The sequence below is a fragment of the Gallus gallus genome, chromosome 1 (assembly GCF_016699485.2).
Source record: "Gallus gallus isolate bGalGal1 chromosome 1, bGalGal1.mat.broiler.GRCg7b, whole genome shotgun sequence".
NCBI lineage: Eukaryota > Metazoa > Chordata > Aves > Galliformes > Phasianidae > Gallus > Gallus gallus.
In genome coordinates, this window is record NC_052532.1 from 1,342,935 (window position 1) to 1,368,082 (window position 25,148).

The window sequence follows — 25,148 nt, forward strand, 5'->3', positions numbered from 1 at the left end:
CCTCTGTTCCTTCCTGCTCACCCAGCAGGCTTCACCTGCTGTTCCCCTTATTTATGGTACACATGTCCCTAACACCCCCTCTGTGATCTTTCTCTCCCTTCCAGTACCTATTGATGGAAGAACACGGCGTGACTCAAACAGAACACATGGCCACCATCGAGGCCCACGCAGTGGCCCAGCAGGTGCAGCAGGTCCACGTGGCCACCTACACGGAGCACAGCATGCTGAGTGCCGACGAGGACTCACCTTCCTCACCCGAGGACACGTCCTATGATGACTCTGACATCCTCAACTCCACAGCTGCCGATGAGGTGACGGCCCACCTGGCTGCAGCAGGTAAAGCAGCAGGGTGCTCCGCATCCTTCTCATGACATACTGTTCATACTGATGTCACCAGCTGTGCCTGGGGGTGTCCAAGTGGTCCTTTTGCTTCCTTGGGATGCTGTGAATACTTCCTTCTTGCTTCAGTTTTAGTAGGGCTTTAAGGTCCCTTCCAACCCAAACGTATCATGGTTCTGTGATCCTTAAGGACACTTCTAGCCCAGCCATACCATGATTCCATGATATATAAGGACCCTTCCAGCCCAACCATATCATGATTCTGTGATCCTTAAGGACCCTTCCAAGCCAACAACCCATTCCATATTCTTCTAATGTTCCTCCCAGCCCAACCCATTCTGGGATTTTTAAGGCTCATTCCAGCCCAAGCCATTCTATATATGGAATGAAGAACTGTTTCAGGATCACAGACCCCTTCCAGTAAACCCCTGCCACACGTCCTCACAATTTGCCTTGAAGTGGGTCTACCTCTCTAGTAGAAAAAAAGCGATGATAATTGTTAAATAAGCACTCACAAACTGATCTGGCTCCTTATCTGTGGAATAAAGCTCCTGACCTGCTTGTCAGAAGTTGTGCAAAGCAGCTCAATATCGGCGCTTATAGATGCGGTGAGCGTCCCTGCTAAACATGCTGAGCAGTCAACCCTTGCTACAGACAGCTTGCAGTTGGAAGTGAGGACATACCAACAGGTTGTCTTAACAAAAAGGTAAAATCTTTAGGAGTTTCTATAGAGAGTGGTGAAAAGGCAACTGTTCCTGGATAAACCTTTCTGGATATGTTCAATATGAGAGGAGGAGGATTGTGTGCATTAAGAAAGCCCAACTTTAGCTGTTGGAATAGATATTAATGGAGAAGAGATAGTGGAGTAGAGGTTACTGCCAGTGGCTTCAAGCTTGTATAGAAGGAAAAATGGAAGTGGAGAAATGGGTTAAGATGTGGTTCAGGTTGAGGTTGGAAGGCTGCAGTGGTCACATACCTACAAGTGCTTTGTGAAATTGTTGAATCCAAGTGGTATGAGGACTTGCTGCCCACATGCAATAGCTTGGCTTGGAGCAGTAGGACCAGATGCTGTGTATCCTGTGTCTTAAAACATGTAAATGAGTTATCACAATGATCTGCCACCCCAGGTAGTATAAACTGAGAGTTAACACAAAAAACATCCCTGTATCTGGTGGTCCCCCGAATGCGTATTTGAGCTGTGGGCTGTGAGCCTACCATCTCCTGCTGTCAGGAGCAGGGCTGGGCTGGGACCTGGCTTCTTCTCAGCTTTATTCTCCTTGAGATCAGGCTGAAACACAGATGTGAAATCTGCTTGAGTGGCAATGTTCAAAACTAGTCTCTCACCATGCTTGATCGCTCTTGGAGCTCTTCTGTGCCTGTACACTGACTCTCACAGCTTCATGGTCCTGAGTACCATCGCACTGAGCATTCCACCACCCCACCGAGCATTCCACTGCTTTGCTTATTATTTTTGCAGCCTCAACTCCTGCAGGATTTTCCTTTTCCTTCCCAGCACGCTGGTGGGCTGTTACAGGAGAGTGTCACTGCAAGGGAATCCCAGGTACCCCCCAGTCCCTGGCTGCACTTCCCATGCCCACCATACCCAAAGCTTGTGCACAATGCAGCCTTTCTGCCTATATTGGCTCTCAGTGTTTAAAATAAATGATGGTGATTGCAGCACTTGGTAGCTTAGGGTTTCCTGCTTCTTTAGCTGCACCTTTGTTAAACACAAAACTTTGGAGCCATCTGGTGTGGCCTTTCCCCTCTGACATATGGAGAAACAATGGGACACTGGGCAGTCTGATGTGGTGGTGGGCAACTAAGCCCATAGCAGGGGCTGGAGCTGGGGGGAGCTTTGAGGTCCCTTCCACCCCAACCATTCTCTAATTCTGTTACCTTTAAGGTCCATCCCAACCCAAGTCATTCTGTGATTCTGTGGTCTGTATGGTCCCTTCCAACCCAACCATTCCATAATTTTATGATTGTTAAGGTCCCTTCTAGCCCAACCATTCCATCATTCTGTGATCTTTACGGCCCATTCCGACCCAAGTCATTCTATATCTGGGATTGTGCTGATTCACCTCTGTGGTTTCATTTCCAGGCCCTGTGGGGATGGCAGCAGCTGCTGCTGTGGCAACGGGTAAGAAACGGAAGCGACCACACGTTTTTGAATCCAACCCATCCATCCGTAAGAGGCAGCAGACGCGTTTGCTACGGTAAGGACTCCTCCTGCACTCTGACACCTTGGGCCGCCTCCTTCATCCCTTCCTGTTGCCATTTGTGTGCTGTCCAGAATCTACCCACCTTGAGGAGTTGTGGGGCATCATTTCTGGAGCCCACAAGCAGTATTTTAATTTTCAGGAATGGGTCAAAGTGTTGCCTTGGTTCGGTCCATTGTAGTAATGTTGCCTTCCAAGGCCTTTCCTCCCTTCCGGTACTTGAAGGGAGCATATAAACAGGAAGGGGAACAGCTGTTTATGAGGGTGTGTAGTGATAGGATAAGGAGGAATGGTCTTAAACTGAGACAGGGGAGGTTTAGATTGGATATGAGGAGGATGTTTTTCACCCAGAGGGTGGTGATGCACTGAACAGGTTGCCCAAGGAGGCTGTGGATGCCCCATCCCTGGAGGCATTCAAGGCCTGGCTGGATGTGGCTCTGGGCAGCCTGGTCTGGTGGTTGGCAACCCTGCACATAGCAGGGGGGTTGAAACTAGATGGTCATTGTGATCCTTTTCAACCCAGGCCATTCTGTGATTCTATGACTTTACAGCTGTCCTGAGAGCTACAGCCACATCCCAGCTCTGAGGATGTATTTACGAAGTGAAGAATGCCCCTGTTTTTTTTGCATTATGACATGATCCTTCAGAGTGCTCTGAGCATCTCTGCCCACCTGATGGCCACCAAGGAGCTCTGGTGCTGCAGGGCATTCTGCAAACCTGTGATGATCACTGCAATGCCGACTTTAGAAATCATTTCTAAACATTGACTGCTGCCTTTTAGAACATTTTGGAACACACCAATTTTTGCTTTTTAAATTGTTCTGACCTCAGTTAGATTGTGTTAAAGAAGTTGGGATATTTATCACCCTGTGCTGCTTGCTGACTTCATCCTGCGCACGCAGTTCATGCACTGAGGCAGTGAATCCAGTGTCACCTTTTCTTCCCTCTGCTTCAAACTCACGTAGAGCTGGTGAGAAACTAAGGTGGTTTCCTTACATTGTGTTTATTCACATGCTAAGTCCTGTAACACCCTTTGCACATGACCAAAGTGGAAAGAAATGGAGCAGGTTTGGTGTTAAACAATGCTTCCTGGGAGTAGTCTCCTTTTCTTTTATAGCCTCATTCCGTTTTCCCCTCCTCCTTGTGACTCAGCCACGTGTTTGCAGCTTTTGTGAAGAGCAGATTTCTTTCTCCTTTGACATATGAACAACATAGTTTAAAAGAAACTCCTCTGTAAAGGAATTACTTCTCCTTTACTGCAACTGCTTTGTCTTATGACGTGTAAAATACTGACAAAATGCATCATTTTTGTACCTCTGATCAATTTAACACCTCTAAGTAGCAGCGTGCATCAAGTGGGAAGCTGGTTTCTGATTCTGGCATCTCTACACAGCTGCTGGTAGTGGTAGTGCTTTTTGGCACTGTGCTGCCATCAGCAGGTTCCAAAATGACCAGGACAGATCCTAAAATGTCCTCTTATGGCTGTGCTCAGGTTACACAGTGGTACTACTACTCCTCCTTTGCTTAACAAGGTTCTGCTGAAGTTCCTGAGGCATTCTCTTGCGCTGCTTGGGAGTTAGTAAGAGGAGGAAGGTCTACGATGGAACATTTTCTTCCTACAGAGAGCTCATTCCAAGGGGACTTGCTGATGGGGCAGGTGCATGTGGGTTCCCTGTGCTCTGCTGGTGCAACACTCCTGGCTCTTGCCTCGTTGTGGAGCTGTCAGCTGAATGCCAACAGTTCTGGTTTAGGTACCAGAGATTTGCAACGCCATGCTGTGAGCCCAAATGTACAATAAGCTGTGTTTTCTAAAATATAGTTGAAATAGTCCAATTCTTCTCCTTACAAGTTCTGTATTCTAGTACTCTTGGCCAGTGACAGAGTTAAGGACAGCAGGAGATGCACATTAGCTTTGCTGCTTTGTTGATTTCTCTTTCCATTGTGCATCAATGGGGAAAAAAATGGAGAACAGGAGAATAGCTGATATTTGAGCTGCTGTGTGACTGCAGGGAGCACAGCAGGGAAGCACTGTGTAGCCGATCTGACAGCTGGGGCTCTGCTGTTCACCTGGTTTGTGAATGGGATGCATCCAAAAAGGAAGCTGACAATGGGAAGGGTTGTGTTTCTGCAGGGCTCTCAGCTGACGTCTGTTCACTGGTTCTGTTTCAGGAAGCTCCGTGCCACGCTGGATGAGTACACCACCAGAGTGGGGCAGCAAGCCATCGTCCTGTGCATCTCACCCTCCAAACCCAACCCTGTCTTCAAAGTTTTTGGAGCTGCACCCTTGGAGAATGTGGTAGGTGTCTCTAGAAAAAGCCATACAATAAATTGCTCACCCTGTTTGTAGGTTTAATTCTGGCTCAGAGCAGCCTTGTAAGCCTGGCAGTGATCTGAAGGTCATATTTAAGGCCCTGGAAATAGGATTTCAGTGCGTGAACGTGAGTTTAGCACTGAGTTCCTGTCTTCTCTGCATAATTTTTGGTTGTCCAGCACAGCTCCCCAGGGCTAATAGCCTCAATTAAAAGTCCAGGTAACGATGGATGTCTTTGAGCACAGCGTGCACCTTGCCACAGACCAGCCAGCAAATCGAGCAGATCCTGACTATGATAAGTCTGACTTCTGAACTTTGATCCCACAAATCAAGTGAAAGATCAAGATCCCACCCAAGTGGAAGCACTTGGTGATGTTACCCAGCATTTCATCATCACCCTTTGATGCAGCCAAGCCTTTGGGGCTGGCAGGTGTTTTTGCACAGCATTGTTTGCTCTTTCATCTCCCCAGTGCCCTAGGGAAGGCGGCTGGCCCTGCTGCTCATCTCTCCTCTCCTGGTGCTCCTCACCTTGTTTACCTGAGCTTAACAATTCCCCACAGGTACGCAAGTACAAGAGCATGATTCTGGAAGACCTGGAGTCGGCGCTGGCAGAACACGCTCCTGCACCTCAGGAGGTTAACTCAGAGTTACCACCCCTCACCATTGATGGCATTCCAGTCTCAGTGGACAAGATGACCCAGGTAAGCACAGGCATGGCAGAAATTTGGCAGAACCAGAGAGAGATGTGGCATCCTACGGTCACATCCTGTTATTCTGCACCAGAGTTTGTGTCTGCATCTCCAGGGGATGCACCTGATTTCTTCTTTCTTTCCCATGGGATGTGATAGCTCTAGTTAGATGTAAAGCTTTGTTATTGCTGCTTATTTTCTGCATGAAGCAGCAGAGGTGCATCTCAGAGCTCGAGGCTGTAGGGAGCACCCCTCTTCATAGAAGAATGGCCCGGGTTGGAAGGGACATCAAGGACCATGAAGCTGCAACCCTGCCATCACACGCAGGGCCACCAACCTCCACATTTCATACCAGACCAGGCTGCCCAGGGCCCCATCCAACCTGGCCTTGAACACCTCCGGGGATGGAGAGGGCATCCACAACCTCTCTGGGCAGCTGTTCCAGCACCTCACCACTCTCAGAGTAAAGAACTTCCCCCTGATATCCAACCTCAATCTTCCCTCCTTCAACTTCAAACCATTTCCCTTTGTCCTGCCATTATCTACCCTTTCAAGGAGTTGACTCCTCTCTTTGTGCTGTTTTTCTGACCTCCCATACAACATGAACAGGGGAAGCATTTTGTCCTGCAGACTGCAGTGCTTTTTGAGCCCTGAGGTCAGGGAGGTGGCTTTTGCTGTACCATTTTGGCTTATCTTCCTTGGCTGTTTCTTGTGTGTTCTAGATCATTCCCTCATTTTTCTGCTAGAACAGATGGGGGCTTGTGAATTATTTAAGGCCACATCAAACCCTAGGTGAGATACTGATGGAGACTGCCCTGGAGAAGTGGGAACTCCCCTTCTGTCCAAGTCCAGCCCTTTGCTGACTTTATTTTTATGATTAAGTTGGAAATTAAACATGTTAACATCAAGAGTTGCTTAAGTTTTCTCTGCTTCTCTTCCAGTGAAGCAACCTTTCCTCCAAAGATCTACGAGAAAAATACTAGTACTTCTCATGTTAGGTTAAAAATTAGGTTTTTCCTTCCAAGCATGACATGCCTTTGGTCTTCAGGAAACTTTGCACAAAAATTTAGCCAAGCCAAGGTACCCCTGGTGTTCGCTTGCTTCCCCCACCCAACACTGTGTTCCCATCCTTCTCTTGGCTCAGTTAAATGATAAATACTTTTACTTCCTTTCTTCCCCCTTCATGTTTTGCAGGGAAAAAATGTGCCAACTGCTGATGCAACAGCACAGCAACATAGGGCTGCTTAATGCTGTATGAGAGGACTTGAGCTGTGGTAAAAAAAATCTTGTGTTAGGAGTAACTCTTCTCTTTTCAGTGCAACATGGTCACCCAAGGATAGCTTTGTGCAGGTTTCTCCCAAGCTGTGGACAGTCTGTGCTCTTCACGTCCAGCATTGCAGTGCTTTATGTGCATATTATGGGCTGGTACTGAAGTCCAGCCATTCTCCTGGGACTCTGAAGACAGCAGTCAGCCTCAGTTTCCCTGCGTATCACACAGGGATGACATACTGTAGGTGCTCTCTTAAAATGTTAGAGCTCTGAATGCCTGGAGGCCATCTGAGGACAGAACTGACTGCACTGTGGCCTCCTGGGTGGATTCTCACAACCCAGGAGGTGTTCCTCCTTGCAGAATTTTCAGGGAGTAAATATGGTGCATGTGATGGTTATGAGGTAATTCCATTCCTGAAGGGGTCCAGCTGCCATACAGTTTTTGCCAGACTTTTAAATAGAAGCACAAAGCAGATATGCTGAACGCGACGAGGCTGCTGTCATTTTTGTGCCACAGTGGCACAAAATACATTACTTTGAGAGAGTGGGTGATAACACTGGCTGCTAAATCACTGCAACATGTTGCATGGCTGGAGATGCTGTTGCTTTTCGTAGGAATTCTGATTCCCAGAGCTGCTGATACAATTCCATTCACTGTTAGCAGTTAGAGAGTTAGAGAGCTTTTCAACCAAACAACACAAAACCCTATGGAAACACAAAGCCTTGTGGAGATCCCAAATATTTGTAAGTACAAATGGAGCAGCACCATGAAGAGGTGTGTCTGCGGGAGCTGCAGGTGCCTGCAGGCAGGTGGTAGAGGCGTCAGCTCCTCAAAGGGGAGGGTGAAAATCTCTCTCCTTTTAATTGCTCTGCTTCCTTATTGGTCTGGAGGGAAATAAAGGCTGAGCAGGGCTGCTCTGAGCAAAGAGCATCACTCACCTCAGCTGTGCAGGAGATAGGAATGACTTTGGAACTCTGACCCTGGAGCTGTTGCATAGAAAATTCTCCTTGCTTGTGGGCTCTGCTAAGCTGATACTCTGTGCCAGAGCTGTATACCTGCTATGGAGAAATGCCTGGCTCTGCTGTCTTGAATGGGGCTCTTGCAGCTGGGATGCTCCATAGTCCCACAGCTCCCTGCTTGGAGCACCTCATTACAACCTGGACACATGCCTTGCTTTTCAGTCTGTATGTTAAAAGTAAAACAAACAGTCTAAAAATGGCTGCTGAAAAACTGCTGCAGTTCTTTCTTTGCCCTCTTCCACTCTCAGGAGCCCCGTGTGCTGCTTTTTGGAGATGCATGGGGCCTAGAGAAGACTCCCAGCCGCAGTTTTTTTTGCCCTCTGGAAGCCTCATCAAGGCATTAACCTTAAGCCCTGGATGCTCCTCATACAGGACTCCTTGTTCCCAGCACTTGTCTGTACTGTGTACTGTTGCAGATGATAGAATTGAAGTTAGTTTGCTTCTACTGATACTTGGACTACATCTCCAGTGGTCCCTTCCAACCCCTACGATTCTCTGATCAAGTTCAGTATTAAAACCGAGAAGACCAAAGGGTATCAAGGAGACATTTCTTACAATTTCTCTCAAATTTTCCATGCTGGAGGTTATAAAAGCCTTTCCCAGAGCTAACACCAGGGTGAGCTGTGGTCTTTTTGGGAGAAGCATTGCTTTTTTGGAGGATGTTTCATGGATGGAGGCAGCAGAACATGGTTCCCACAGATCGTGCTGGCTGCACCCCTGGAGATGTGGAGTCTTTGTCTCGGAAGTGCTGGGATGAGGTCTTGTTATGGCACTAATTAGAGCCATCCTCATGCTGGAGCAGCTGATTGTCTCCCTGGTGGATTAAAGGCAAGCCCTCCTAACAAGTGCCTCGAGCTGCTGAACTCCCCAGGACCAGTAATTAATCCATCTGTTAACAAGGAGCATGGCTTGCAGATAGCAGTTGTGGGAAGGAGCTTTTAACTATTTTTGCACCAGGCAACCCACTGCCCCTAGCACGTATGCAATGCAGCGAGCCATGTGCTCAGAGAAGTTGTTTTTTTTTTTTCTTTTTCATCAAAGTACACTTAAATTTTTCATGTTAAGTAAGCTCAGAGCCCATGTTAATTCTTGTGGCTTGATTCTTTCTGCTCTGTGTTCCTGCAGAACTCACAGAACCATAGAGTATCCCAATGGAAGGGACCCGTAGGGTTCATTGAGTCCATCTCCTGGCTCCCACAGATCCTTGCTGTAGTGCAGGAGGCAGCATCTGAATCGGCTGATTTTCAATTTCAAGCCAACAGTACCCAGACTGGAACTGGAGCTATGGTTGGAATGGTTGGGAGAAACCCTTTTGATATGGCAGAAGGTGTGTGAGAAGCCCTCCAGGAGTGACAAAAGGACTCCCAGGGACACTGTCACACCAGGAATGTTTTATTGCTGATTTTTCCTGCATTATTCTGACCTTTTCCCCCCTTCAGATCTCTTCGTGATAGTTTTTGAGCCTTAAAGTTTGTCAAAGCAGTGTGATCTAGTTGGCTTAATTTTGGTTTTGCTCTTCCACATTTTGTCTCTAAGCTCTTCTCTGCTGAGTCTTGGGAGAAGATGGTGAAGTTTTGTACATTTTCCTTGGGCATTCAGTTCTTCTCCAGTCCACAGTTCCATCAGGATGGAAATGAAATGCCATGACTTTGTGCTACCAGATGATGCGAGTTCCTAAAAACCCTCTGATGTGTTTTGTTTCAGGCACAGCTGCGAGCGTTCATCCCGGAGATGCTGAAGTATTCCACGGGTCGTGGGAAGCCAGGCTGGGGCAAGGAGAGCTGCAAGCCCATTTGGTGGCCTGAGGACATTCCCTGGGCCAACGTCCGAAGTGACGTGCGCACAGAGGAGCAGAAGCAGCGGGTGCGTGGCCGTGTGTCTGCCTTCATGCTGGGCCAGGACCACTCTGCTCTCCAAACGTGCCCTTTGTTTGCTGTAGCATCTGTGTCATGGCATCATGAAGCCCTTGAAGGGTCACTGTCCCATCCTGAGCAGGAGGGACCTCTACATCAAGGGAAGTGCTCAAAGATATGGAGCCAGGAAAAAAGAGATAGCAGGTGAAAAGGTCTTTTGGGATATCACAGCAACAGATCCCGCATGCAGGTGATGTTTCCACCAACCTGTTGCTGTTAGAGAAAGCTACTAGGATGTTCACACCTGTAGGCTGATGTGAGCTGGTTGGGTGGGGATGTATGTCTGGAAATGGTAATTGGGAGTCATTTTCTACTTGGTGGCCTCATTCCCTTAATGAAGATAACTTGAAAGGTAGAGAAACAGATTCAATTTTGAAATTTGCCGTTTTCCGTGGCCAGAGGAGCTCGTTATGTGTCTGTACACAGAAATGTAATAGCTCAGGGTGATTTCTGAGTCGCTCCTTGTGATCTGGGCAGGTGTCATGGACCCAAGCACTGAGGACTATCGTGAAGAACTGCTACAAGCAGCATGGGCGCGAGGACCTGCTCTACGCATTTGAGGATCAGCAGACACAGCAACAGACCACAACCACACACAGTATAGCACACCTGGTGCCCTCACAGACAGTGGTACAAACCTTCAGTAACCCTGATGGCACTGTGTCCCTCATCCAGGTGAGTGAAATCCTCATCTCTTCAGCCCTCCATTGGGCTCTCTCTAGCAGCTCCCTGTCTGCCTGGAACTGGAGGGCCCACCAGTGGGTGCAGTGCTTCCAGATGTGGCCTCCCCGGGGCAGAGCAGAGGGGAGAAGAACCTCCCTGTCCTGCTGGCCACGCTCTGTGCAATGAACCCCAGGGAACCATTGGCCTTCTTGGCTACTGGGGCACGCTGCCGACTTGTGGTCAGCTGTTGATCAACCACTGGTCAAATGTTAGCCAACCAAGACAACACTGACTTTTTTGGCCACCAAGTAAACCTTTGGTCAACTGTTGGCCAGACAGGACACCACTGGCCTTCTTGGCCACCAGGGCACACTTATGGCTCACGGTAAACCTTTGGTCAACTGTTGGCTAGCCAAGACACCATCAGCCTACTTGGCCACCAGGGCACACTGCGTAAGCTCAAAAATGCAGCTCTGTCCTCTCTCTTTCCCACTCCCATCCCTTGCTTTCCTGTTGTAGCAGCGCAGATGCATCTACAGCTGTATGGCTGAGAAGTCCAGGGATCCAGACCTGGGTTTCACTCATAAACAGATGCACAATTAATTAGGTGGCCACACAACACCTGTGGTGACGTTGGGATGGAGGCATGGGAAGAAAGATGGTGGGCCGTTGACTTTCAGGCCCTTCAAAGTTGAGTTCTCCTTATGAGCAAAGCTGCACATCTCCCAGATTTTGTCTTTTCCCAACTGTTAAATGGGGAAAAAATGGTAATTTCCAAAGCCAGTGTGATATTGAGGATGAACTAACATTTGTCAAGTACCTGGAGGTGAGTGATACGCAGTGTTACAAATGATAGCTGATAAGCAGGGTAGGTTTTTTATATGACTTCCATGCAGTGGTGGGAGAAGCATGACTCCACCTATGCACCGTAATATTCCCTATGGATGCAGCACCTTGTCATCTGAGAACATTTGTGTGTCCCTTTGCTTGTCACTTTGCTATGCCATTTTCCTTCAGCTGTATCTTGTTGAATTCCATAGGTTGGCACTGGTGCCACAGTTGCCACACTGGCTGACGCCTCCGAGCTGCCTACCACAGTTACCGTCGCACAAGTCAATTATTCTGCAGTGGCTGATGGAGAGGTAAGGATCTGGGTCGTGCACATTAATGTTTTCTGCAATGAAGTGGTCATAAAACAGCAAGTCTTGCTTCCCCACTCTGCAGTGTTAACAGTTAAAATACATGCGAGCTCAAGACGATGTGAAATTTCATATAGAAAATGTTGAAGCATTTGGACTCAGGATTATGCAAATGCAATTATGGCAAAAGCCTCAATCCTGAATTTCATACTTTTTTTTTTATATGTTCTGTATGTAATTTATCTTGTGAGATCTTCTGTAGCAGATAGGATCATAGAACAGCCTGAGCTGGGACGGACCCATAAGAATTATTGTGTCCAATGAATCGTAGAGTATCCCGAGTTGAAAGGGATCCATAGGCATCATCAAGTCCACCTTCTAATGATTTAATGAATGATGCAAATGCACATTCGTCTATTTGCGTTGGGTGAGTTCTGTGTGCTCTCTGGATGCTGACAGCTATTTTGTCAGCTCAGGGTTAGGAATGGAATATTTTGAGCCTGTGTGTTTAGCAAAGGGTATTGCATGGCTGTGGGCAAATCGTGCGATTGTTTGGCTGCTGATCTCTGGACAAAATGAGAACTGATCGTTTTCTGCAGCTTTCGGAGGGATTTGCAGGTTAAGATATGGAGAGAACTGCTTAAATGTGCATTAATGTTGAGACAACGTAAAGAACCAGGATCTCTGGCAGGGGAAGGTCTGGTTTGCTTTGTATAGATGGAGCTTTCCTGGCGACAGGTGGCAGCACAGAACAGCTTTGTTGTGAACAAGACCTTATTTTCATCCCAGAAGCAGAGGGAAACAGCCTGGCTGTGACCTTGAAGTACTTCAGAGCTGGTTTGAGGGTTTTCAGCACCAGCTCTATCTCTTGAGATCTGAAAGAAAGCTACAATAGAAACAAAAGGAGCACAGGCATCTAGTTCCTAACTTAGAGAATTTTTTTCATCACCTGCTAAGGCATCCTTATTAGTGTGTTCAAGGCTGCTAGTGACCTGAAATGTTTATGGATGAGAATAGAGATGGGGAAGGAAAAAGATCTTCATCTTGGTAGGAGTGCCAGCTGATGGGCCCTTATCTGCCACTTCTCAGTTGTTTGATCCAATGCTTATTCCGCGTTCACATCTTAGTCAGTTTTCTGGCCCTACACTCATGTTGTGGAGTTCCAAGTGGAGAAAGAATTATGGCCAAGTGGAAAACGAGCAACTGAGACTGGATGAACTCGAAGTAATGTGAAACCTATCAATGTAAAGGGAAGTAGGGAAATTAAGTACCTAAAATAGATGAACAGAATATACTTCATTTGCTCTTTTCTTTTTTAAGTGCATCACTGCAGCAAAAGGAAGTCCTAGCTGCGAGCTCAAGTGGGGTTGTGCCAAGTGCTGGCCATAGGAACCCATTCATGGCTGAGAGATGGTTGTAGGGTCCACGGTCTCACTTGGACCATGGTCCTTCTCCTCTGATGCTCTTTTTGCCCTGTTGAAGTCTTTGGGAGAGTCAGAATTCTGCAGGCACCTCTTGGAGTCATCTGGCTCCCTCATTTTGGGAGGCAGCTACCCATTGGTGGGATGACATACAATCCAAAGACCCTCCTCTCTGTTTTTCCCCATAGGTGGAGCAGAACTGGGCAACGCTACAGGGGGGTGAGATGACCATCCAGACAACGCAGGCGTCGGAGGCCACGCAGGCGGTAGCATCATTAGCAGAAGCAGCAGTGGCAGCATCTCAGGAGATGCAGCAAGGAGCAACTGTTACCATGGCACTTAACAGGTATGCGTGCACTTCCTTCTAGGTTTTCATCTCATGGTATAAAGTCACAGTGCACAGCCCCAGTAAAGGCTTTTTCCTTAGCAAGCTCCTGGTTCAGCCTGTGCCCAGGTGTCTGCACGATGGTTCTTAGTTTCCACTGTAACTGTAGAAGCATGCTGAATGGAAATTTCCTGCAAGAGGAAAAGATGGGTGTAAGTGTACCCTCTACGTGATCTGATTTGTACAGCAAGGGTCCAGTTACAGCACTGAGCTTGCTAACGAAGAGTCATAATGTGCTAATAGTGCCTGTCAAGGCACAAGTCCATGATGCTGATGGTTGGAGTAGAGGTCCAAAACAGTGCTATGCGTGGATCATAAGTTACTGAAGCAGCCTCCTTGATCCTGGGAGCAATCAATGGTGTGCTTTCAAATGCTCCCAGTATTTAAGGGAGCTTATAAACAGGAGGTAGAATGGTGTTCTACCTGGGCAGATAGTGAAAGCAAAAGGGTGAATGGCTTTAGACTAAAAGAGGGGAAATTTACTCAGAGACAGGGAGGCCCTGGCACTGCTGCCCAGAGAAATTGTGGGAACCTCATCCCTGGATGGGGCTCTGGGCAGCTTGAGCTGGTGGGAGCCTCCAGTCCATTGCAGGAGTGGGGCTGGGGTTGCTTTGGGGTCCCTTCCAACCCAACCACCGTATGGTTCTATGATCATCTTCAAGGTCTTTTCCAACCCAAGCCATTTGATGGCCTTTAAGGTCCCCTCCACCCCAAGATGTTCTATAGCTCTGGGATCCCTGAGAACCCTTCTAACCCAACCATAATACAATTGGAAGAAATTGCCGTTGAATCACAAACACACTAAGAACTGCTTCTGTTTGTGATCCAGATCCAAGTCCATCAGATGTGTTCTCTTCTGCTACCACATGAGGCTGATTGATCAAGCTTTATTGCTAATAGTTCCACTGTAAAATTGCCTTTTAAAACCACATAATCTTTTTAGGACACTGTAGGAAGAACAACTCGAGTAACTAGTTGTGGAGCTGCAGGAGGAAGCCTTGAAACCCACTTGCAGACTTAATTTCATCCCATCTCTAATAGCTTTAGCTCTTGAGGTCGTGATGAGTGGTTCTTCTCCTGTGTTAGCTGAGGAAGTTCAGAGTCTAGAATCGCAGAACTGTAGTTTCTATAGATTCCAGAATCATAGATTCTATAGATCTAATAAGAAGAAATGTTAAAACTGAAGGGAGACTCCTAGAAAAAAAAAACAAAAACAAATAGAAGAGCTTTCCAGAGACAGCTTTGTGTACAAGCTGTGCTTGTATGCAGTAGGGGTTTTGTTTCCCAGCTTGTTGCCACCCTCTTTCCTTATTGATCATGGAAGTGCTGCGAGCTCTCCTAGGTGATGGGCCCTCAAAACCCTTCCACGTGGGAGAGATGGACTTTTTGTTTTATGGAAAAAGACCACCTAACAGCAAAACTTCACTCCTGCTCAGTTGAGCGGATAGAAACTGCAGTTCTCCAGTGGTTTACAAGACTCCTATTTTGTTGGTTTTCATGGAAGCAGTGAAGCTCATATCCCTGACATAAATACCAAGTTCCTACAGGGTTGGACAAGAGCTTATCAGAAAATAGGAGATCAGGAACTGATAATCTGCAGAGATTCCCTTATCTAAGTCATTGCTCTGGTGGGTCACATATCAGGTTAAACAAGTTCACGTTTTAGTTTTCAACTGTTACTTTTGGAATTTGGTGAAGATATTCCACTTTCCTCAGCCTTTGGAAAGTCTTTTGAATCTGACAGTTCTCAGGAATCAGAAGCCTTCCACTTTGTATTTAATTCAGGGCCATGCAACATATTTTGATCTTTTCCCAGTGAAGGAAGCAACTCGAGATGACTTGGGCTGCTTAGAAATGAAAATCCACCTTGAGTGAGTTCAGTTGGAAATTGTGCAGCATCCGAGCAGGAAATTAGGTGAGAGGAACAGTGAGTAGGAAGTACTTATAAAACATTTGAGTCCATTTTGTCAGAGAGTCCTAGAATCATGGAATATCCTGAGTTGGAAGGGACCCTGGAAGTCTACATGAAGTCGTGAGAGAATGAGAAGGGAGCAGTTATCTTCCATTCTGTAGAATCATAGAATCATTAAGGTTGGAAAAGACGACTAACATCAAGTCCAACCATCAAGCCATTACTACCATGCCTGCTAAACAAGTCCCTCATTTCTGGCAATATCAGACTTAACAGCTGCCCAACAAGACCAAGGTGGTAGTTTTTTGGACAGGATATTCTGGAAGCAAAATATATATAAATGGGCTTCAAAGGGGATTAGAAAAATCAAACCTGATGGTCCAGATGCGGTCTGTGCTGTCAGAAATCAATACAGTGCTGACTGCTGGAAGCTGAGAGGGTGTAGGAAGGGAAGGATTGTATATGGATCCTAAATACCTGATACTGGTTGCTCTCACAGCAGGGTTGCTGCATTAGAAGGGCCTTTGGTATGACCTCATTTGTACAAAGAAACTCAAGCACACCATGCTTAGCTACCAATCACTCATTAAAAAGAATTATTAAACCACATGGCTGGGGAGAAGTACTGTATCTTAGCTAAATAGAGAGCTGCTGATGTGTTCCTGGTGGTGGTGGTGAAGTTCTGGGCAGGGTAAAATCAGTAACAAAGGTGGAGCTGTAAAATCTGAAGGGATTCAGTGGCAAAAAAAAAGAGTTTTGTGCCCAGAACCAGAGTCAGGAGGGAGCCGCCATGTGATAGAATGTCCTTGGATTGTCCAAAAGCTTTTTGTAAAGCCCAGACAAAGGGATGGATATTCTGGTAGGCAAGCTGTCAAAAAGCCACTGGAAGCAGCTTATTGCCACGTATTCCTCCTCAACTGTAGATTTCCCATTCTGAATAACTTCAGCTGGCTGTGATAAGGATCCCTTCTTGCTGTGCTTGTTCCACTGACACTCAGTGCCTGATAAAAATGGATCCTGCTGGAGCAGAGAGGTTGGTTTGCCTTTCTTCCTAAATCTCCTCTCTCCTCTCCCATGCAGTGAAGCAGCTGCCCACGCCGTAGCCACGCTGGCTGAAGCCACTCTTCAGGGTGGAGGACAGATCGTCCTATCTGGTGAAACAGCAGCAGCAGTGGGAGCACTCACTGGAGTCCAAGATGCCAATGGTAAGGCTGCTGGAAAGCTGTTGCTTTGTTTTTGTTTTAATTTTATTTTTTGTTTTCTCTCTTAGCCAGAGTTTTTCCTCTCTATTTTTAATGACAAGTTGTCCCTAGTGAAAGAGTTCCGTGGATTATAACTTAAAAGCCCAGAGCTGAATGGTAGTGTTGACCTCTTGTTTGCTCCCCATGGTGCTGGGGCTTTGCTCTCCTCCTCCTTCAAGGCTCTGTGGGAGAAGATTGCTCCCATTCTCTCTTTGCACGGTGCCCAGAACTTGGTCAACACAGCTACTTGGTACTGTAGTAATCTCATCTCCTAAACGCTTTGCTGTACAGTGACAGCAAATATAACCAAAACTTTATTACCCCCTCATTTCCTTCCTTTCTTGAGACTTTTTTGCATGCTTGGTGGCTGCTCTTGAACAAAGCTTTTGTGCTTTGCTGGCAGATGTCATCCAGCAGCAGTCAGGTCGCTGCCTTTTGCTCTGTTTTTCATCTTGTCACCACTGCACAGTCCACTGCTTAGTTCTAGGGCACTATGTAGTATCTGTAATGTTTCTTGCTTTTTGTCTCAACATCTGTTCAGCCAAGTCTGGTGTCTTCTGTAGTCATCCACTACTGGCTCAGTGTGAATAAAATGATGTGTTCATGGAAACTGGGGATGACACTGGGACACACAAATGTCTTCTGGTTGGTGATCATCCACCTCCTGTATCTCTCTTTACCCAACTTTCTGAGTTCAGAGTTGAAAATCATGGGTTATTTTGGTGGAATAGAAAGAGGAGCGTCATCGGTTATTTGATGGAGTAGAAGGAGGAGCACCAAAATAAGGATGAGAAGGGTGAAGTTGAGCAGATGACCTTCAAACTCCACTTCCAACTCAAATGATTCTGTGATTGTAAGTTGTAAGGAAATGTTGCCCTGAGGGTAGGGTTATTTGGGCTCTGGTTGTCAAATTGTGCAGCCAGGTGGCTTCTTGCCTCATTGCTTTTCATGCCAAGCAGATGTCTTCCTCCATGAGACCTCATGTTGGTTCCTATCAAAATCCTCATTGCGTGGGGTACATGCTAACTATAAAACATCAACATTTAGCTGGGGAAACCGAGGCCAAAGTGTAACTCGTGGTGTTTAGTTTGATGCCTCTTGCTATGCAGTCAGCCAGCCTGAAGAGGGAGCAAAATGAAGGGAAAACCCATTCCCAGGATCAGGAAATGCATTGGATACGGAGAGGGAAGAGTGGAGCTGTGCTGTGTTACACTTTGCCATCAGCAGAGCGTGGTGGGGAGAGGTGATGTGTCTGTATAGGAGGAAGAATGTGCCCTGGATGCTCAACCCCAGCAGCTAACCAGACTTGTACAAGCAAGTCCTTGAGCAATCTGCATCCCAACTCCTTTTGGTCCACTTTTAAAACACATTCAGTGTGGATTCCTCTGGATGCTTCCCCCTAAACCTGAGTCACTCACCAGAGTTAATACCACTTTAATGCAAGCTGGGTTGGATGGGGTTTTTTTGCCTTTTTTTTTTTTTCTAACAGCACTGTTGGAAATCAGATGGGATTTAGAATGCATTAAGAGAAGAGGCTGCAGCTTTCCCCGTGCCCGCAGCCCCACTCCCACCTCCTTCGATCCACTCTCCTCCCCAGCAGCATTAAGGGGATGCTCTGTGGGCACAGAGCCCCTGGAAGCGCCGTGATGGTGGGCTTATCACCTCACCAGCTCATGTATCTCCCTTAGGGATGAAGGAGATGTTGGGTATCTGTTCCTCTGTCTCAAGCTGGGGGTGGAGGGCAGATGGATTTCCCACAGCGCTGAGGATTTTGCTGCTCCAAAGCTTTGGGTACAAGGATGAGCATTGCCCTGGGCATGTCCACTTGGCTATGTGATGCAGTGGGGACCTCCAAGGAGATGAGGAGGAGGGATTTGGTGCAATCAGTTGCAGGAAGGAGATGGGGAAGTGACTCCTGGAGCCGTGGTGAAATGAACCAGCAAATAGCCCTGCTTGCTGCTGCTGGCAGGGTCTTCATTTGCCAATGTTTTCAATTAATGCATATCTCTGGGAGTGCTCTCACGCTTCTGTAGGCTCTTTTTGGGGGATTCTCATCCCTCAACTATAAATTTTTCCCCATCTTATCGATAAGGAAACTGAGATAATGATGGAACACATTTGGTTGCAGTCAGGTAAGGTGTTGCTCCTGATTTTAGCCTCTAGATATAATTACTCCCTAATTTGTTTTATTCTATCTTAATATATCTTTCCCATTCACCCTCTGGCTCATGAGCAATATTAAGTGACCCAAAAGAATGAAACTGGCTGAAAAGAGGCAACTTCTGCATATTCCTGTCTTGGAGTCAGGATGCTGGGAGGGATGACTGCACTCTTTGAGCTGAGGATGTTTGCTCTGAAAGCAAAGCATTAAAACAACGCAATATCCAAAACAGGTGAATGGGACTGCAGCAGAAGCTGCCTGCATATTGGAAACGCTCTGCTGAGAGGGAACTGTGCACTCTGGGTGCTTTCAGGGTGTGCTGAAGAAGGAAACCTGATCGGCCCTGGGAGGAGAGCAGACAGAGCTGTCCCCATACTGCAGCCTTTTGTTCAGGATCGATCCGAGCTGAGGTCTGAAAGCTGCTTTGGCTGCAGCCTTCCTGATGTCATGCTTCAATATTGATGAAGCTCTGCCCACGTGGGGCTGTGCCACCCCATAGATATAACACCAAGCAGAATCCCTGCCCCAAGGAAGTCAGTGGAACAGCCTCAGTGCATGGGGTTGACTCTGTTTTGGTGCCATGTGCTGCTTTCTGGACACTCTGAGATGAGAGGAGTGTTGCGCTCCAAGTTCCTTCCTCCTGCTCACCCCAAAAGTCACCCCCCATTTCTCCATGGGGAGATGTGCTCACGTCAGGGGTGAGCCAGGATTATGGTGTCGTGATGAAAGCACACGGAGAGCATTAGGGCTATGACATCAGCAGCAGGGATTAGAAAGCTCCAGGCAGAAGGAAGGTGTCAGGGCAGGAGCATACCTTGCAATTAGCGTAGGATAAACGATCCCATAGCAGCATTTTGGGTGACAGGACCTTGCTGTGCACGGAGCTGGCGATCCCTGCAGCACGTTCAATAGCTGGAAGGCTGCTGGCAGCAGTGGGTGCCAGGTGCAAAGCTGTCCCCACCCTCAGCTGAAGGGCAGATGGGAGATGGGAAACCCTCTGCAAAGGGCCCTCTGGGTGAGGTGGTGCAGGAAAGCAGAGGGAGATGCATGGGGTATAGCCAAGCACTGCGTGTTCTTGTTTGGGACATCCTTGCTTTGGGACATCTTTGCTTTGGGATGTCTGGGGACAGGGAGGTGCAGCACAGTGACCCTTTTTGCATGGGCAGAGGGTCGGAGGCTGATCTGCTGCAAATGTCTATCTCCTTTGAATCAATAGTAAACAAATTTCCCTGCTAGATCTTCTCCTTTTCAAGGAAAGCGGATCCAAATGAGCACTAACATTGGCAAAGTGCTGCTGAGCATATGAGCGGACCTGAAGGAAAAGGCTGAGCTCTTTGCTGCACCTTCCTGGTGAGAGCAGATGCATATATTTTAATGAATTTAACCACAATCTGAAGGTGAAAGGAGGAAGCACAGTTTTGCAGATGTCACCCAACAGAGGAATGGTGTCACTGGGAGCTGGATGGGTGAATTCCTGAGCAGAGATAAGGAGAGGTGCTTCCTAGAGGACAAATTCCTTTGCACGAACAAATTATGGTCTGAGTTAAATACACTGCCATAAGCATCACCTCCAGCAGGTTTATCCTCTGCCAAACCAACACAGCTCTCTGTTTGCTTGGAGCCCCCACCGGATCGTTGAGACCCACTGCCTTTGGCACAGCTTAAACCCACCACGGTGGCCCTCCTGCATCCTGCTGCTGTCCTGCATCTCTCCTGGGCCCTAATCTTTGCTGTGTGACGTGGGGCTTTGCTTGGACATCTCAGCTGACGATTAGGATTTGTCTGCCCACCAACCAGGGCTAAAAATAGTGGCTCAGACATCTCCCTCTCATGCTATGCTCAATGCTTCTCCTACCAGCCAGCTTCTACACCAACGCAGGGACCTGGGCTGCCCCTTTGTCTGAGTTGGATGCCACGCTGCTGCCTTTAGTGCATCCCTTGGCTTATTGTCACTATGGTCGAGACATAAATTAGTGATTTTTGGGTGCAGTTTGTCTCCTTGAGTAGGGATACTCATATCATTTGATTTCTGGGGAGAAGACATCTTTATAAGGTGGGCACTGGTGATGTGCTATGGATCTCCTCTTGGCCAAAGAGAGGAGTGCAAAGAAAAGCTGGTTTGGGTTTTGTGGGTTCTTCTTGCTGTTTTCTTCATTTCCTTGTCCTTAGGGACATTGTTTAGTGGGCAGTATTGGTGGTAAGTGGGCAGTTGGACTTGGATGATCTTGGAGGTCTTTTCCAACAGTAATGCCTCTGAGTGGGCATTGTGGGGATGAGCTGATGGTTGGACTGGATGTTCTTTTCCAGCTGTAATGATTCTGTGATTCCTTTGCACAAATCTCACATGAAGTCTGATTTTTTTTTTTTTTTTAGCTCTGAAACATGTTTGAGCTCATAAAGAAGGAGACACAAGGAAATCTTTGGCTTTATCTGTTGCTGTCCCTAAAAGATACCCCAACGCATTCCCGCTGGGGGAAGCCAGCTGTGTTAGGGGCAGAGATCCACTGCCAAGTCCTTTACTACTGGATACTGTTGAGCATTTCTTTGGCTCCCAGTGCTTTCAGTGAGCTCCCATCCAGCCAATGAGCCTGACCCCCATCTCCCAGTGCCTCAATGACCTTCCAGCAGCCCCAGCACCTCCCAGCTCCCCTCCCCTGGTGAGTTCTGATATCCATCCCTGCTATCAGCAGTTGGGACTTACAGGCTCCCCAGCTGTCACTGCCCTGCTTTAAGCACAGGCCATTTACCTTCCACGTGTCCTGAATTAGGGGAAATGGACAGGAGGGCTGGGCCTGTTTAAAAATTAAAGCTGATTACAAGGCATTAACATTACATTTAAAGAAATAGACAGCAGCCCTCCTCTTCAGGCATGGTTGCAATATGTTCCCTTTTGTTCTGGGCTTGGAGAGGAAACAGGGCTGCTATTGACTCCGAGCTGAGCAGGGCTTCTTTAGCTTCTCTTCTCAAATTTACAGCTGTTTGATGCCTTCTGCAGTCCTTTAAAGCAGTTCTGCTCTTGCGCTTCCTTCCCAGCTTTGTGCTTGTAGCAGAAAGCTGAAACTCTCTCTGCTCGTCTTGAATTCTTATTGGAAAATTCAGATGAGATGACGCTGTCCACCCATCTGCCTTCTGAACGTGGCATTTGGAAGCTCCTATTTGGGGGATCCCATGCATATGTTCACCCTAGTGCCAAAATGCAGCCATCCTGGATCTGTCGGGAAGAAAACTTTTTTTTTTTTTTTTTTTTTTTGTATTTTGGGGTTTTTTTGGTGTTCATGCAAGAGCTGGAGATCCCCTATCTCCCCTATCTGCCTTCTGAATGTTGCTTTTGGAAGCTTGTATTTAGGGGATCCTGAACTGCTTTAGTGGTGTGTTCATCCTGGGGCCAAATGCAACCATCCTTGTTCTGTTGGGAAGGAAACTTCATTTTTTTTTTCTTTTTCCAATTTTGGGGATTTTGGTGTTCATGCAAGAGCTGGAGATTCCAATTCTTTGTCAAGTTCTTTATCTAAAGGCGATGAGTTTGCATTTGGTTGGGAAAGGAAAGGCAAGCAATATACTTAGCCTGTCTCTCAAAATACGTCTTGAGGCTGGATAGACAAACATTTCCTGGTTGGTTTGCCAGTCTTCCCAGTGCAGGACCTGGGATTTAAAGTGCTGGAATGGTTGGTGAAGAAGCTCTGCATTGGGATGGGCTGCACCTCCTCAGCACTGTGCTGCTTTATTTATAGCTCTTGCCCTAAAGGAAAGGGCACGGGTGGAGGCAGAACAGCAACTCTGTGATGCTGCCTTCTCCTGACCCTTAGCAGATGTCGGTGAGTTGTTGTTCCATGCATCTTTCTCCATACCCAGCCTCAACCAGAGGCTCTGCGGGAAGAGCTGCACCTGCAGCAATCCTCCGTGCCCACCTCCAAACCCTAACCAGAGGCTCTGTGGGCAGAGCAGGACCTCCATGGGGCTACTGCTGCCTTCTCAAACCAGTGCATGGCACCAGGGGAAGGACCATGTGCTGCAATCCCACCTGAGATCCCACCTCACCCATCCTGGAGCAGAGCAGGGCTCACACCTTATCCATTGGATCTTTTGTACCTTGATGTTCAAGGTGCTCTGCATCATCACCACTGCTCATCCTGCAGGTTGGGCAACCTGCAGGATGAGCAGTGGTGATGATGCAGAGCACCTTGAACATCTCTCAGTGCAGATTTCAGCTTGCATCCTGCTTGGAGCAGCATTCCCTCATCCCCATCCGCATAGCGACAGGTGAGCACTTTGCCTGTGTCCGTGTTGCCACTTTTCTCCCTGTAGCAGCCCACTGCTACCCCCACACTATTCATGGATTTGGGGGAGTGAGTGAGCACAGAGATTACACTGCATCAGGGCAGATGGAGAGGGGCTCCTAATCCCCCCCCCACCCCTGTGTCACAGCAATCTGCTGTTTCATGGCAGCAGGGCTCGGTCGTCGCCTTGCTGGCAGGTAGCCCCATGGCTACAAGGTTAGGGCACCCTTCCCTGCTGGACTTTGGGGTCTGAGTGGATGGATGGAGGCTTGCCTGACTCCAGGGCAGTGCTGGGCTCCAGGGTTTAATGTCTGTCAGCGGGCGTAGGGTGCAACCTGATCCAAATGGGAAGCTGGCTGACATCCCAGCAAGCTGTCGTAACAGCACAAGGCATCTTATGAAATGATGTGGGGGTTTGTGAGCCTCCCCCCACCACTGGGCATCCCACTGCAAGGAGCAGTACCCCATAAGCTATGCCACAAAGCTGTGGCTTTCCCAAGCACGGCTCTCCTGAGCACATCAAAGCACGGTTTGTGGGTCTGTTTGCTTATGAATTCAATAGGTTTGTACATTAGAACAAAGTTTCTTCCCTGTTCTATTTCTGAGCATGTCTACAGGATCGTTTCGTGGCCGTATTTATCCTCTCCATTGGTTCTCCGTAGCAGGGACTCGTTGCAAAGCCTAAAAGCACAGCCCCATCTGTCTCATGCCTCTGGGGCATAGTAAAGAGCCCCATCCTGAGCCGCTCTCTCGCAGCCATGTGCTCATTGCCCACCAGCCCTGCCAGTGGCAGGATGATGGAGATGGAGGGTTTTAATTCATGTCCCCAAGAGGCTGCACCGGAGACCTTCAGACTTCTGTTTTTCCAGATATTTCTGTCTTTTTTTCCTGAGTGAAACCCATTCCTCGGCCATGCTGTTCTGGTTTTTGAGGTTGAAAGGCTGTTTTCTTGCCGTTCCTTTGAGGAAGGATTCATTTATTTCTGCTTTAAGCTGGCAGTGGATGGTGTGAAGGCTTGGAGAGACTGGCTGGCGTTGCCCAAAGGTTTGGTGGCATGCACAAGAAAGAGGTAAAGCTGTCCGTATAAGGAGCCTCTAAGGCAGAACCATTCCTCTTTGCTCTCTGAGCAGAAGGGAACACCACGCTTTCCACCTGCAGTCCCCCTGGGAAGTGAATCGAGGGCGGTGTGCTGTCCCCGGCGGCCCCTGTCTCCCAGTGACCTTCTCAGCTCCCGAAGACAGCTTGGCTTTGCTGTAAAGCAGCTCATGTGACAGTGGTAATCCGCAGCTCGTCAACAGCTGGGCAGGAAGATTGCAGGGAATCGCCCTATTTTCCTGCAACGCAGCCCCATGCCAGAGCAGGATGGTGCCTTCTGGGCTCCAGCAGCAGGTTGGAACGTATGTACTCACAGCACTGCAAAGCTTTCCAGGAGCACACGTGCTTCTGTGAGTCAAGGTGAAGCTGCAAAACAAGTTCCAAGAGGGGGGGAAAAAAACCCAACACTTTCATCTGATGTGACTTCCTACAAAACTTCTCCAAACGCGGGGTTGAAGTTGTTCTTCCCACCCCCATGGTATCCTTGGGTTGAATTTATTCTCTAATGTGTATAGATTTCTTTCTGTGTTAGGTTTTCTGGTGGTTTACGTGGACCCCTCTGTGCTCCAGGGGGAGGACAGCAGTAAACCATGGCCATTGGTCCGTGGTCGACTCTTTGCCACGTGCCCAGCAGTCTGCTTGGAGAAGACAAAGCCTCTAAGAAGGGAGAGAATCTGGCTTAAAGTGAATTGTGGTGTTATTTGTTGCTCGCAGATCATAGCAAAGCCTCACTCTTCGTGGGTTTTCCTCCTTGCTGTCAGCAATTTGCCTCCGTTCCTCCTATTCCTGCAGGAAGGGGAGGTGCTCTAATCAGCTTTGTCCCCACATCATCCCTTTTGGTTTCTCCACCAGAAACCACCACCAGTACCTTTGCGGTGTCGATATGTTGTCCACCAGGGCACGGCCTGAGACAATCCCTCATTTCATGTCAGTTCTCAGAAATGGCCATCTGTTCCCACTGCCCTGTGGTAGCTTTGAAGGAGAGCCCTCAGCAGTGAAAGGCTCTCTACTATTCCCCTGAGCTGCCTCATCTCTTCCCTTCAAAAAGGAAAAAAAGAAAGCTCTGTGCTCCCGAGCATTAGGGGGCTCTAATT

At 47.9% G+C, this 25,148-nt stretch overlaps 1 protein-coding gene across 13 annotated transcripts in view; it reads left to right on the plus strand.

Annotated features, from left to right (window-relative positions):
• The window catches only part of NRF1 (nuclear respiratory factor 1), a 48,058-nt gene that overhangs the window by 12,686 nt on the left and 10,224 nt on the right, over positions 1-25,148 (plus strand). For 10 of the 13 annotated variants that reach the window (XM_040676973.2, NM_001030646.2, XM_015282528.4 and 7 more), the window contains exons 2-10: positions 105-336; positions 2,441-2,555; positions 4,728-4,854; positions 5,430-5,570; positions 9,552-9,710; positions 10,238-10,435; positions 11,464-11,565; positions 13,172-13,329; positions 16,361-16,485. In XM_040676973.2, the coding sequence (XP_040532907.1) occupies positions 114-336; positions 2,441-2,555; positions 4,728-4,854; positions 5,430-5,570; positions 9,552-9,710; positions 10,238-10,435; positions 11,464-11,565; positions 13,172-13,329; positions 16,361-16,485 (1,348 nt within the window). In that variant the 5' untranslated portion in view covers positions 105-113. Of the gene's footprint in view, positions 1-104; positions 337-887; positions 1,901-2,440; positions 2,556-4,727; positions 4,855-5,429; positions 5,571-9,551; positions 9,711-10,237; positions 10,436-11,463; positions 11,566-13,171; positions 13,330-16,360; positions 16,486-21,055; positions 21,367-25,148 lie in introns of those variants that run through there. The other 3 variants (XM_046927640.1, XM_040677173.2, XM_025147172.3) reach the window with 3 other exon arrangements.